The sequence below is a fragment of the Homalodisca vitripennis genome, chromosome 2 (genome assembly GCF_021130785.1).
Source record: "Homalodisca vitripennis isolate AUS2020 chromosome 2, UT_GWSS_2.1, whole genome shotgun sequence".
NCBI lineage: Eukaryota > Metazoa > Arthropoda > Insecta > Hemiptera > Cicadellidae > Homalodisca > Homalodisca vitripennis.
Window position 1 is genome coordinate 52,942,869 of NC_060208.1, and position 15,630 is coordinate 52,958,498.

Sequence of the window (15,630 nt, forward strand, 5' to 3'; positions counted from 1 at the left end):
ACTAGTATTGTAGCCGTTAAACGTATTGCTCAATATAGTTTAAAATGTGAAATATGATTTATAAAATAAAGTCATACTTTTACAATTACTGTAATTATTAAAATTAATAGTAAATACACAAAATGGTAGGCATATACCTAAAAGAATGAGCCTTATCACTACATTTTATAAATCACATTTCAGATTGTACATACATGCAGAAGCAAGAATCTATATTTTACACGTCAATAACTCATCATAGATCTAACAAGTCAAATCGCGGAGTAGCAGATAAAATCGCAGTTATTTTAAAGTAGCAGTGGCACAAGTAAGCCAATAATTGTAATTATTGTACGTAATTATTAATACGTGTAAAACACGAGTAATGTCCAGTCCTCTAAAAGTGAAGTGATTTACTTTTTAATTGATTCATTTTAAATTTATAAGCCCCCGTAGGGACTTCCAGAAATTGCCAGTGTGGGCGGTATTTCACGCCCCCACGGCGGGTTATTGGTTAAAGTTTTCAATAAGCAATAATCGCACCTCAGATAAACTTCATTGGTTACGATATTGCCACTGCGCAAAGTTGCCTTCATGACAGAGCTGTTGAATAGTGTATATAGACAAACTTCGTTTGACAACTGAGAAGGAAAACTTTCTACATATGGAATTAACTATTTAAATTACATAAACCTTAAAGTCTTAGTTGATAATATGTTGTTGTAAATATATACACAATTAAAGTACAAATGAGTGTCATTGTTTTCTAACAAAATATTATAAAAGATGATAATTTGATGAAAGTATTACTATTAGATTTTACCCGTGCTGCCACCTATGGTAGTGGTGGACAAACTCAGCACACAAGTCACACCATTAGCGTTACTACCGGTGAACTGGTACATCACAGACAAACTCTTTCCCTTCCAAATATATATTATGTACTTTGAAGTATAGCAGACAGACTATACAGTTGTCATATTTAGTACTGTACTGTAAAATGTAAAACCTCATTTTCAGTCTTTATGCAAATAAAACGTATTTCTGAGCTTCTATGAATAAAGTTCGTCCTTAATAATATACTTTGTAACTAGTATTGTAGCCGTTAAACGTATTGCTCAATATAGTTTAAAATATGAAATATGATTTATAAAATAAAGTCATATTTTTAAAATTATTGAAATTAAAATGAATAGTAAATATACAAAATGGTAGGCATATACCTAAAAGAATGTGCCTTATCACTACATTTTATAAATAACATTCAGATTGTACATATATGCAGAAGCAAATAATTACTGAAAATGAGGTTTTACATTTTACAGTACAGTACTAAATATGACAACTGTATAGTCTGTCTGCTATACTTCAAAGTACATAATATATATTTGGAAGGGAAAGAGTTTGTCTGTGATGTACCAGTTCACCGGTAGTAACGCTAATGGTGTGACTTGTGTGCTGAGTTTGTCCACCACTACCATAGGTGGCAGCACGGGTAAAATCTAATAGTAATACTTTCATCAAATTATCATCTTTTATAATATTTTGTTAGAAAACAATGACACTCATTTGTACTTTAATTGTGCATATATTTACAACAACATATTATCAACTAAGACTTTAAGGTTTATGTAATTTAAATAGTTAATTCCATATGTAGAAAGTTTTCCCTCTCAGTTGTCAAACGAAGTTTGTCTATATACACTATTCAACAGCTCTGTCATGAAGGCAACTTTGCGCAGTGGCAATATCGTAACCAATGAAGTTTATCTGAGGTGCGATTATTGCTTATTGAAAACTTTAACCAATAACCCGCCGTGGGGGCGTGAAATACCGCCCACACTGGCAATTTCTGGAAGTCCCTGCGGGGGCTTATTAGGCACATCAATTTAGGTATGGATCACTCTTACATAATTGGGCCTTTACTCACGTTTTACAAGTCAGTCCCCTCCCCACTTAGTAATTTACATGTACGTGATACAAAAGACTTTGTATTCAAAGAGAAGCCTCTCAATTATCTGAGAAAGTTGACGTTTCACACAGATATTACTTCCAAGTAGTTGCCTGCGGTTTTATACGAAATATTATTATGATAAGACCATGGCCCAATAAATAGTTCTAACTCTCGATAGAGCATAATAAACAGTAACGCGTTGTTAATGTAGAGGTCGCTAAAGGAAACAATATTGTGCCTTGAGTCATGTCAAGAAGCGCCTCACATGCGTTTTCTCGAGCAAAAATTCCATAGATTAAGTTTTTGTACAACAGTTAGTCTGTAAGGATGAAACAATTTCTTAATGCACGATTCGCTTCACTGAACGAGTGTGTGTGTGTGATTATGCAGGGAGTAATCCTACATCAACTGTGTGTTTACGAGTAGTCCGCTAAATGGATCACAAAACAGATAGATTTACTATGTAATGTTTTGAGGCGATCTTGTTTGGTGTCCCCTGAGGAGTTCGTCAATGCGCCTACTCACATAGGTAGCCATATTTTCGAAATAGCTGTCGTTTCAAGGCGCCCAATTAAAATAAGCAAGATCCTCTGCCTCACCTTGTATTTTCCAAAACATTACAAAAAATAACTAAGTCAAGCTCTGAAGGATGGTGTGAATACTCTGCTGGATCCTGAAATAGACCTGCTCTAATTAAATCACGAATGAGATGTAACGGTTTAGGGCACAACTTGAATCCAGTAGATAATTATTTTTATTTTAATCGCCCAAGAATTTGCTATATGATATAATTATGGATAAAAATAAATCTTCTATTATGTAAGATTGTTGATAGGATAATCTAGATTGTATTATTTTGGCCGATAGTGCTGTGTGACTTCGCCACTACTGTTAGAAGTAGTGATTTCTTTGGAATCGAAACGAAGTAATAAATTGCAATATAATTTCTGGGAATTACAATATAATTTCTGGGAATTGCTATGTAATGTCTGATAATTGCAAAGTAATTTCTGGGAATTGCAATGTCTTTATTCAGGATTACTTAAACATATGCCTTTTTGTTCTCTTAGGACAAGAAGCTTTATAAATTGCACTTAGTCCTGTAAGAACCTTTTGCGCTGCTTCCGGAATTTCAGTATATTCAGGATGGGTAAGGTTAGGGAGTGGGGGCCGCTTCCGATCGAGATCCATGAAGAAGAATTAGGGCACTACATCTCAAAGTCATGTCTCCCCGGAAGAAGAGGAGGCCAGCTCTGAACCAGCCTCTCCAGTCAAAGTAGTCAGGGGGTGGATACCCTTATTGTGGCTAGCAAGAACCTCTGAGGTTAGGGAACAAACCCCAACAACTCCAACAGTCATCTCCCACAGTAGATTAGACCTATCGAATTGCCTATGAACCCCAGAATCTCGACATTTGCAGTTAGTGATGTGCCGCTCCTGGACATCCATAAGGTTGCCCCAGATCTAAGTGACACATCGCTTTTGCTGTGCCCAGTGGTGGGTTCGACTGGAATGTAGAAACCAGCCAGAAGTGATCCCTGCTGGGTAAAATGTATGCCTTAACCTGCATTTCTAAATTGATGGGAGCTGATAACCGCGTTGGATCTGTTCCTTAGTGATCAAAGGCAATGTTTATGTTGGCTGATGCAAAAGGCTAGGCTGTGATGATGGCGTACCAAGCAATCTCTTTTATTAATCGTGCCTGCTATTTATGAAGTAAGTAGTGATATAGAGGTATCATCCATAGAGGTTGGGATCCTTCCACTGATTTTCTGGCATTTCTCATAAATAAAGTAATTATTTCTTAGATAGGTACTTACCCTCTCAATATGAAGTTCTCACTCACCTTCAGCCTAGACATCTCTTGGGCAAGCAAACAGAGCTGTTTGGTACCGGCCACGTTTGTCGTGATGGCAACACCGAGTCTCTCATCGAACCTCAGTGTAGCCGCTGAGTGTACCACAATGTCCACAGTCTCGGACAGCAAGGCTACATGATTGGCGCTGAGTCCTAGGTTAGGTATGTGAAGGTCTCCATGAACCACCGAGAGCCTCTTTGCAAATTCCGGATTCTCTTTCTTAAGCCTTGCAAACACCTGAGGCAAATATCATATCAAATAAATCTCTGTTTTATAAGTACAATCTTTCCCTTTCGATTAATCGTAGGACCACAACACATATGAATATAACACATATAATATCATTTTTTAATTTGTCTTTAAATTATTCAATTTCTTAATTACTGGTGTTTAACACCTGTAATACGTCATTATACAAATGACTAACACAGCCTGACTAGTCGAGAGGACCGTCCACCACAATCAATGTGTTAGTTAAGGTGACATGTGTAAACACGTATCAGCATTTTGTTTATTGAAACAAACATTTTAATTATTTAACTTATTTCAGGTATAGACTCACTAATTTTTTGCTGTAATGAATTTACGAAAGGCTTGAAAATAGAATTTTTGCACAGGGAAGTCAGAGTAACGCTGGGTCATGTAGAGCTTACTTATATGCTTACGTAATGTTCTTATGCTCAATATTATACGCGATGCTGTGAGCTGCTGTTCGATCTGTTCAGGTTTCTTTAATTGAAATGCTTCCTAAAACAGGACTTGTTTTTATTGGATTAAAAAATATTATACTTTTTATTTATATCAAAACAGAATAGAAGTTTAAGAACTCAATTTATGAATCTTGACTGACACTGAAGAAAGTGTTGTGTTGATGTTTCATTTGACATATAGTTGGTTAGATTTAAATTTATTACTTCGTACTTTAGATATTTTGTAAACAAAACTCAAGCATTTTATGAATTGAAAGACCCAAAAATATGATGTTATTCGTGTAATTAACATAGGCAAGATATAAATTTTAAGTTGTTTTACTTCTATCAAAACGAGCGTAGTTGACAGTTAGTTTCTTTCTTAGGAAAATTGCTCTATCGGTTTCAAGAGAAATTTTTGGTGTGTGCTGATACATTTGGTTTGGTAGTATTTATAAAATCAAGAGCATGTGTTTTTTATGAAAGGAGATCAATATTATTTAATTCAACTCATATAAAAACTATTTTTTCGAATATTTGATTACTCTTTTAGACTATATTTTCAAAATCAGTAACAATTGTTTTGAGACAACTTTCAGGAGTTTTGTATATTGAGAGTATTTGAGTATTAAGACTGTTTGTACATTAATCCAAACATTAATATTAAGTTAGATACAATTTTAATTATAGCAGTATTCATACATTCTCATACATGTTGTCTAAGATTCTGAAAAAAGTATATAGGCCTATTATTTTATTTAGCACACCATTATATTATTATGTATCTGTGTAGCAATATTTCCCAAATAACTATATTGTACTGAATAAAATGCTCAGGTCTCTCAACAAAAGAATGTTGCCAATGTGTTGTAGGACTTGAAACAACAGGTTGTGGTATAATTAATTGAAAATTCGCAACAATTGTGAAGGTAGCTAAAAGGGACTTGTCTACCGAAAATATAATCATCAAGACAGTTTTAATAGTAAATATTGCATGTAACTTTAAAAACAATCATGTGAAAGAGCAAACAATATGCTTTTTAGAGACAACACATCACAGATTTTAAAGAAATTCTGTACAAGAAAATTCTATAGACTTTTAGGAATTTTACGTTATTCTTGACTCAATGCAATGAAAATAAATCCTTTCTACAGAGAATAAAAAAAGTAAATTAATAATTTAATAATGGTGTAGTAATCAGAATGAATGGGGCAAAAGCTATTCTGCTTTAACTAATGCTGCACCACAAATTCGAATGCTGTACCAGAGCAATAAATCAAAATACAGTACTGAAACTTTATAAAGCAATAGAGAAGAATATGAAAAATTCAAATCAGAGAAGGCGGCTCATATTTTAGACACCTTCTCGGATTCGCCTTAGAACAATAAAATAAATACCAGTACGGTATGTCAAACATCTAGACTCACCACATCATCCAGCAGTTTTGTCAGCCTTTCTTCAATGGTCAAACCATTTTTTTCACGCATAAGTAAGTAGATTGTTTCAACAGTAGGACAGGTACGGAGCAGTTTATCAATGAGTATTTTACCCAGGAATCCTGTTCCGCCTGTTAGGAAAATTACTTTACCCTCGTAAAACTCTTGGATCTTGGATCTGTTGGAGTTCTTCGCACTCACATCGGGGCACATATTTGTCTCACAATTGCAGAGTCCTTTTAAATTTTATTTCCTGAGGATCAGATTGATTATTAGAATCCAATAGTATAAATAAAATAAATGTAATAACTATTATGCAGCGCTTTTAAAACTGTACATGAACGCACAGAGGACAGTGATGTGTATACAGAATTTGAGTTAGGGGGAACTAAATCTATGGGAGGAGCCAGGTTAGCCTTTTCTTCCTTTGATAATCCTTTTAAACTTGGAGTACAGGGTGTTTTGAAAAATTGTACAAACAATATTAAAAAATTGTAAAATTGAATTGATCTGAAACAATATTATTGAACCGCTATTCGCATGGTATTGAGCAGCACGAATACATGTAGGGTTTATTTGAGAACACAAAATCTATAAATATAAAATATTTAATATAGACATATGAATTAGCGGTGAAAATAATTAATATAAATATAGTTTCCTGAACCACATTAGTACTAATTTTAAAAATTGCGAAATCGGACGTTAAACAACTAATCAGTGTATCATAATGAATAATTGATCAGTATTCAGCGTAATATGAAAATATTGTGTTAGTTTGCAGATTATTGTTTTGTTTATGTATATAAATATGCATAAAATTAATCGTTTTAAAATTAATACTGCTGTAAATTTTATTCTCACTCAAGACTACATACTTAATACAGGTAGTCTATATCAGGAACACACTCAGTAGGTACTGTATGCAGTATATAATAGAGTATGCAGCATATACGAAATGCAAAGCTAACAAAAGTATTTTTGCTGAATAAACATACGTAAAATAAAAACCACAATAGATTTTTCCCCATCTACCATAGTTAACGAATACTGAGTTATTCCCCGAAATTTTGAAAGATTTGGTAGTAGAAATTTCAAAAACGCTAGTGGTTCAATATTGAACATTTTAACGTTAAATGTGTTTATTTAATTTATAAAACAAAGAACAAAAATGGAAAAACATTTTCTATAAAATACTAGTATGCAATAATGTACATTTTACTACAAGAATGGCTACCATTTTACAACAAATTATATTAAAGGCTGTAGAACGAAACGAAATCAAAATTAACTTCAGTGAGAGGTGAAATTAGGATTATAATATTTATTTCTAATACTTAACATCAAACAAATTACATTACCATGTATTGTAAGTAGACAGTTACAGTAGTGTACTAGTTGACTGCGGCAGACGTCTTCAGTACCAGAATCACAGAGTGAGTGTAGTTCCATTCGGTAGCCTATAATTATGCTAACAGGGATATTAAGCAACTAAACGTAATTCAATTTCTGTGATATTGAAATAGCTACAATAAAAAATTAAACATATTTTACTATAATAAGCAATCATCAATCATAAATATCACATCTATTGTTATGAGTTACACTCTCTTTTCCTACAGCTGCGATTACACTTGCTAGTAAAGTTGCGAAAGAACTTGCATAACTATTGTCCAATAATGAAAACAAAGAAAAATATGAAGAATCTTGGAGCATTAGAAAATATAAATGAAGTACTTAAAATAATACAAATATTCCAATATTCATTTTATTATTGAAAAATTTGTGTTGATTTACCATCTTCATTCAAAGAAAAATATGTTTAATCACGAGAACTATTCAAATGACTTACACCTAACAACTAAGCACGCCGCACCGCAGCCCTTCTGCGCTGAAAGGCCGTGTTAAACTGCTGTCAATAACGGTCGAGCTGTACGATTAAACATGTAGTTTATCCTTTAACCACTTATCACGGTACCGTCTCGTGACGGCCGACTTAGTACCAAAACACTGATCACGAGACGGTACCGTGATGACGACATACGTTACCGTATTAAATATTTGTGTAAACAATAGTATGGGCTCAAATAATAAAGTATATATGTGTATGAGTGTGTGTGTGTATATATATATATATATATATATATATATATATATATATATATATATATATAATATTTCAATAAATATTGAATCACAAAAAGTAAATCACAAAATTTGATCTTCCGATCATATGTTAGTTTGGTTATTTAAACACATATGTGTATGAGAAACGGCCAAATACAAAATAATTTAATCGTAAAAAGTGAGAGCTCTGTGTTGTAATTGTAGCACATTCACCCGGCAAGTGAGAGATCCGGGTTCGAGTCCCGGCGGAGCAAGTACTTTTTGTGATTCAATATTTATTGAAATTAAATTAGGCTATTCCCATTTATACAAATTTAATGTATTTAAATATATATTTAGTAAATTACTGTACAAATGTTATTTTATATATAAATATATATATATATATATATATATATAAAATACTATAGTATATAAAACATACTGTAGTGTATCGGCCGATACGAGACGGTACCGTAATGACGACATACGTTATTAAATATTTGTTTAAACATTAGTATAGGCTCAAATAATAAAGTGTATGTATTAAAACTAAACAAAAGAACATATACTATACATATAAATAAGTATTAACCCCAGAAAAGAATGTCTTAAGGTATAATGCTATACCCTTGCGCTTTTTGCGTGTTTGGTGGGGATTTGTGTAAGGAACATACAAATGTCGCATTTAAAAAAATGTAAGTAGAATTGAAAACAAATAAAGATAAATCAATGAAATAAAATTTTACACTTAAAAATGAACTTTCCTATAATGCCACACCAAGTATCATAGATTATAACTGTATTTTGCACCAGAAACAATTTCTTGTTTTCAAAATGTACTAAAAGTTTTAGTGATTCTAGAAATTTAAAAAAATACATACTTTACTACTGTTAATAAATTACAGTATATTATAACCTGTTTCATTAGCTAAAACGCAATGGTTCAGTCAACCAAATAGCAATAGAATTTAATGTTTTGTGAAAGTTTTGCTAAATCCTTGCATTTTTTGCACATTTAGTTGGATTTGTACAAGGAGGTTAGGCGCAAGAATATTAAGTGGCTAATGGGTTTTAACATTGTCATATTTCCAATTTAATCACCACACAGTTAGATAACAAAGATGATCATTTAAAATTGTTGATAATTTCCTGGTTTTACTGAAAGGTTTGCCACCGGCAACAATCATACCCCTGGCATGGTCTGGTTTTACCCTAGGAAGTTTTTATGTTCAAACTTCATTAATTTATAACAATTCTTCAACTCTAGCAGACCGCTAATCTGTAAAACATCTCAAGGTTTTTGTTTCTTATTTCTAATTGTACGATTAAATAATTTTGACTCGTTATAAACTGATATTGTTTTATCAATTAAAGGGAACGTTCTGTTGCAATGGTCTCTAAAAGTGTCCATAAAAAATTAATGTACTGTATTTCAACATTTATTTTACTGAAAATACTAATTTACTTTCATTTTTGCAATATTATCCTACAGTTCTATTTAGTTTTCATACTAGAAATTTCTGTTTTATTTTGTGGGTTTAGCATGCTTATGAGAATAAGATATCCGGGGTCAGAAAACAGGATTGAAACGTCTCTGATGTAAATTTGACATTTAAAAGATTATCAAAAATATTGCCTATAGCGTATCTCCTCTATCAGATCTCAGTTTGATGTCCGTAACTGTTGTCTGAAACTATGGCCATAAAATATAAGTTATAGAGCATGAGAGTCATTGTTACGACTAATAGGAAAACATTAAAACCTCCAACCAACAAAATACACTTATTTTTCGTCGATTTATATTCGTGTATGATTGTTTATTATCAAAATCATTAACATATTATGTTTATGTCGTACTTTGTGTATGAAAACCCGAAATTAGATTACTAAGTAAAATCATTAATTGCGAATACAATTATTTTACAATTGCATAGCAAACGTCAATTTGTGTATCCCAACATTTTTAACATGCATATCATTTCTGTCAGACATACACATCAATCAACAATGACGTTCTTTCACTATTCCCCACTTTAAAAAAATGGATGAATTCATTCCAATTGGGCGGTCTCCCAGTTGAATGCAAAACATTCACCTAAATTATAAAACTTTTGTGACACCAAAAGGCGAGTTTTAACTTACCTGCGAAGGCATAATAAACCATCCTTCTGTGACTACCAGTTCGATAATTCTCCCTGCCTCGTATATCATGCATGTGTATGTCTCGACCCCTGGTTAAGGCGCATTTGTACATACAAAACAGAGTCGTTTCCAAAATGTAGAGGCACGGCAGAGTCAACAACTGAAATGCTGAGCTAAACGACTCTCTAAAAGTGATTTTTGCGATGTTTCCAATCGCCTTTTTTGGAGCCTAATAATGCTCTCTGAAATTGAGTGTTAGCGCAAGCTACCCAAAGAACCACTCCATAGGACATATGGGGGAGAATTAAGCCATGATACGCTGTTATCAGTACTTGACTTGGGCAATAGTTTGCTAAAGACCTCAGAACATAAATGTCTGAGGAAATTGTGGCGCAAACACGCACAATGTGCTCAGTCCAAGTCAATCCTCGATCAAGGTGTATTCCAACGAATTTTGAAAACAAATTTCTTTCAGTGTGAAGTCAGCTAACAAGACAGCCGGTCCACAGTGGGTACCCGCAGCACTCAAAGCAAAATTCAAAACGTTAGACGTAAACGCGAAGGGCGTAGTTGAGTCTCAATAGGACGAGGACCGTGCACACCAGCAACGGTTTCGAAGAACTCGTGAAACTGATTAACAACCTCAGTTATGTCCTCCACAAGCTTAACCCCAATTGTAATTTTGTTGTATAACCAAAGTAACAATGTCTACAGTATGTTTGTTTCTTACCGTGCGTCTACCGCATTTAGGCTATGCGTGGACTTCAAATGCTCTGTTGTGGAACACACTAGACTACATAAGACTAATTTTATGTGTCACAATTTGTGTAGGTAGTTGAATAACGCATTCTCAATATAAATATCTATCGGTTTGTAACACCAAAATCTTTTCATCGCGGAAGGTATGGTTTGAAATTTAAAAAGCACCAAACAACCTTTTGGAAACCGCCTGCTAACAGAAAAATAAGCCAACAATAGCATTTTAAATAGAACTTGAATAGGCTCTAGAAAACTCGCTATGGTATAAGTTACAAATACACTGCCTACTGCCTTGTTTTAAATACAGTGTTGAATGTTGGGGGAAGTCAAGTTTGGTGAGATGTGCGTAGTTGGCGTAATGTGTTTTGAATTAGACCTACCTAATTTATTGAAATTTATTCTATAACCCCGGTGTGGTGAGCTCTTCACTCAGATTCATCCACACGCACAACAGTTCTAGTTCCTAACGCAACTGCATAAAAATATTGGACCCGGAAAAAAGCCTGTTTTATGTAATGAATGCCGATTTGAAACAAAAGGTTTGCATACAATATGTATATTATCAACAGATAGTCTTCATAAATATTCTGTAATTGTGAACGTGGTTTAAAATCTTAAGTTCACGAGCCTATTAGCAAACAATGAGTTTGGTTTTTGGGCTGCATAAAGAGCTTTACAAAAAAATAAATCTACATGTTGGAAATTGGGGATTTATCATAAACGAAAGATGGCTGTTAAATAGAACGCCGGTATTTTTAGCGAAATTTTCGACGATATATTTAAGATTTTTATGTTATGATGGTTAAGAAAATCGTAAAATAGTACGTAAAATTACACTAAAAAAATAAAAAGCCCAAAACCCCCTTTCCTTACTAACATTTTACCGATAAAGAAATTTAATTAAATAACTCATAAAAGCATTCACTTACTTTGAATAAAATCTGTTGAAAGATATGCCTACAGAGTTTGTTATAAATAATCATATTAGCTAAAATAATTTTCCATAAAACAGCACATTTTAGTAGTTAAACAATCACATTCACAAACACTAACTGTTTTTTCCACTACGGTAGCGCTATTCTATTTTATTCCGTGATGTGACTTACATAGCTTATTGTACAGATAACTTACTGTTTGGTAAATATGAGTTTAAAATTGTAGATGACTCTCTCCACCAGTGTGTAACATTACTTTCATTTTCAGAAAACTAGACTTAGTACAGAGCTGGATACCATCTATTGAGGTATTGATGGCATTACGCGTTTAGTGACGTCAATCATAACACATGTTCACTCTCCCACGCAGAATGTAGCCAAATCAGGGTCTTTTCTCCACTGATGAAGTTATTATCAGCACCACACATTCGGAGGTTGCAACATAATTTGTGTCTGATTGTGAAATATGGATCGTTATGTTTCATTGACTGATATTGTTTATGTTAGTTACTACTTGGAATCGTAGAGATTGTGATCACAGTTCTGAATAATTCTTATCTCGAGTTGTTCTACAATCCAAGAATGCACACAGACACGCGAACACACATGCACACACAGACTTGAGAAGAACTGGAACGGCATGGGTACCACTAGACGAATTGGATGGAAAAGCAAAAGCAAGTAAGTTGAGTAAATCCAAGGAAACTATTTCTCAGGAAATTATTACCAAATGCAGGCTGAGTTTCTAAAAAAAAAAAAACACAAAAACAAATGGAGGATACAATCAATAAACAATTTTCTTGAAGCCCGTTATAATACAAGACTTGATGGCTTATAAACCTCCTCAAAAATTGTTCTAATAAGATTGATGATTATGAGAGTGTGGTGAAAGAACTCAAGTTGAAAGTTAGATCTATCGAAACATCAAATTTATCTATTGAGACTCAGAATTTAAATCTTAAAAGAGAGTTGGCTAAAATTACACCTCAATTTGAAGAGCTGCAGCGTATGTTATATAACGAACAGATGAAATCCATTGTTCAGAAAGTTGCTGATCTCGTGGGGGAGTGTTGAATTTGAGAACGATATTCAAGGTACATATACAACACCTGTAAAAAACCCCAAAGCTTATCATTACAGGTCTCTAATCGGCAAAGGAGAAATGTAATCTTGAAAAAAACAAAATTGCATTAAAGAACAGAGGCATTAAATCCACTGATCTCGTTCAGAGAGTGCTCATGACCTACGATTATATAAATGAAGACTTAACACTTATTGATAAACACCTGCTTTTTAATTTAAAAACAACGAAAAACACAAAGAAATTGGTTTTGAATATGTATGGGTTGTCGAGGGCAAAATATTTGTGAAGAAATCGGACGATGATAGGAAAACCATAATATCAACAATGCGCTATTTGGCTAAATCGGGGTTGAAAATTTAAGGGTTCGCGAGGAAGGTACCTGATGTGGATGGATAGGCCTAATGAGAATGTTGACAATCAGACGTTGTTGTAATTGTGTATTGGTCATGCCCCTGAGTAATGAATTTAATGACTTTAAAATATCTTGTTTAAACATTAGAAGTATAAGAAAATATGATAAATTCATGGTTTATTTAAACTCACTAAACTTTAGTTATAAAATTATTGTCTTAACTGAAGTTAGGATCAAGAGCGGAGAGGAAGGCAATTACAACATTGCAGGTTACAGCATGCTGTTCCAGCCGAGACTTGACAGTCAAGCCGTTCTATCTGGACTTGGACTCTGCCCTCGTGTACACTCGCGAGCCTATCCTACTGCCCACTGCCGAGCTGATTCATGTCACTCCCCCCCCCCCCTATTTGCACCATACTCTTCAATTTTCGCTCTTTGAGATTTATAGACATTGTATGTTTATGTATAATCAATTTAAAAAGGAATTGTTTAATATTTTAAAATAAAAAATTATCCTACATTAATACCGGGAAACTATTTGCACATACAAAAATAAAGGGTCTTGACATTTAGTATCTAAGTACACTTTTTTATTATGGTTTTGAGAATTTAGTAAATACGCCTACTAGAATAGTTAACGAATCAGCGTCCTGCCTGGATCATGCACTGGTACAAAATACTAAAAGGTTTAAACTTATGTGTTACATAGTGGAATTAGATTTGACTGATAATTTTCACTTAGTGCACTTACATTGCAAATATACATTAAATTGTATAAATGGCAATAGCCTTATTTAATTTCAATAAACATTGAATCACAAAAAGTACTTGCTCCGCCGGGAGTCGAACCCGGATCTCTCACTTGCCGGGTGAATGTGCTACCATTACACCACAGAGCGCTTACTTTTACCGATTCAATTATTTTGTATTTGGCCATATCTGTCACATATGTGTTTAAATAAGCAAACTAACACATGATCAGAAGACCAAATACCTGTCAAACGACTTTTATTTACATTAAATTGTATAAATGGAAATGTCCCTGATCACCAGTTTAACTGGTAAGTGCAGAAAATTCCTCAGTAGTGATAACCCCTCCAACAGGGATGGATCAATTAATTGTTCACCTCTAAGCACTATTTTTACTGCTATGGTCTGAAATGTCAATTGGAGATTATGTTCTCTTATGAGATTTGGAGTTTTCCATAACACTGACAATATTTATAAGGCCAGAGAAGCACATGTACTCATTTAGAAATGGTTTTTCTAGGTACTGTACATGAAAATATTTAAGATTTTCACCACGATCAATAATATTTTCATTGAAGATGAAAGACGACGATAGATTGTCAAACACTGAGAACTTATCTGCAATAATGCAATAAGGTAATAATGTATATGTTTCAAACTTTAAACCAGCGTAATTTTTTAAAGAGATAACCTTTTGAGGTCAGATTTGCAGCATTGTACTCTACTAATAAAGATCTTTAATTTTATGTACTTCTCGACATATGCTCTTATTTAAGATTTCCTTCTGTATGACTCCTTGTGGGCCATCCTCCTGGCATGACAAAAAATTGGTAGTTACTTTGTAAAGTAGATTTATAGGAGCAGTAATGATGTATTGAGTTTTATTGCTTTATCTGTAATCATTCAGGAATTATCAAGCCTGTGTGGAACTATTTTACACCTTGTATATATCGCCATAAAAACAAATCTACACTTTTTCATTCTAGTAAGGATATTTGCATATGAGACGTTGAGGTCCCAAAAAACTGAGTGATTAGCACTTTGAGGATAAGGTTCAGATCCTTGTTTGCTGAGCGCACAGCATTCTCATACGCAAAAAAAATACTCATCTGAGCTTATTCTCAAGTATTTTGGTAAACAGTCTGGATTATGGCTTCTTATCATCAAAAAAGTAAAAAGTGGTTAGAGGAACTTCAGCCTTATACACACTCCACAATACAACAATATTCTTATACAATATCTAATAACTTTGTTGTGGTTATTCAAATGGATGCTGGACTGCTAGTAACGTATATACTGTTACTTGATTAAGATCTTATACGCCAGTGATCATGTGTTAACAATTCCTCCCTTCAACCTCTACCACCTCCACATATGTTACATTAAAATATTATGTCAATATTAAGGGATAACAAAATTAGACTGAGAATTAAAATATTTCTTCTATTTGTTAATTAGACATATTTACATATTGTAGTAAAAGTATAAAATGTGAAATGCAGTTAAAAATTAAAATTTTATTACATTTTTAAACAACTAGTAAACCAATAACTTTAATCCTTGTAGGATTCAGTAAAGGAA

The 15,630-nt window shown here is 33.4% G+C and overlaps 1 protein-coding gene and 2 non-coding genes across 8 annotated transcripts in view; 1 reads left to right on the forward strand and 2 right to left on the reverse strand.

The window, feature by feature from the left end:
• Positions 1–12,322, reverse strand: part of LOC124353937 (putative fatty acyl-CoA reductase CG5065) — a 49,368-nt gene extending 37,046 nt beyond the window's left edge. The window contains exons 1-4 of one of the 6 annotated variants that reach the window (XM_046804002.1): positions 12,060–12,321; positions 7,280–7,378; positions 5,910–6,171; positions 3,780–4,028 (exon numbers count right to left, since the gene is read on the reverse strand). In XM_046804002.1, coding sequence (XP_046659958.1) covers positions 3,780–4,028; positions 5,910–6,131 — 471 coding nt within the window. In that variant the 5' untranslated portion in view covers positions 6,132–6,171; positions 7,280–7,378; positions 12,060–12,321. Of the gene's footprint in view, positions 1–3,779; positions 4,029–5,909; positions 6,172–7,279; positions 7,445–12,059 lie in introns of all 6 variants that reach the window. The other 5 variants (XM_046804000.1, XM_046804001.1, XR_006921647.1 and 2 more) reach the window with 5 other exon arrangements.
• Positions 427–567, reverse strand: LOC124356389. Its single transcript, XR_006921872.1, has one exon. It is a non-coding gene; the product is annotated as a U4 spliceosomal RNA (small nuclear RNA).
• Positions 1,710–1,850, forward strand: LOC124356369. Its single transcript, XR_006921855.1, has one exon. It is a non-coding gene; the product is annotated as a U4 spliceosomal RNA (small nuclear RNA).
• Positions 12,323–15,630: the final 3,308 nt, after the last annotated feature.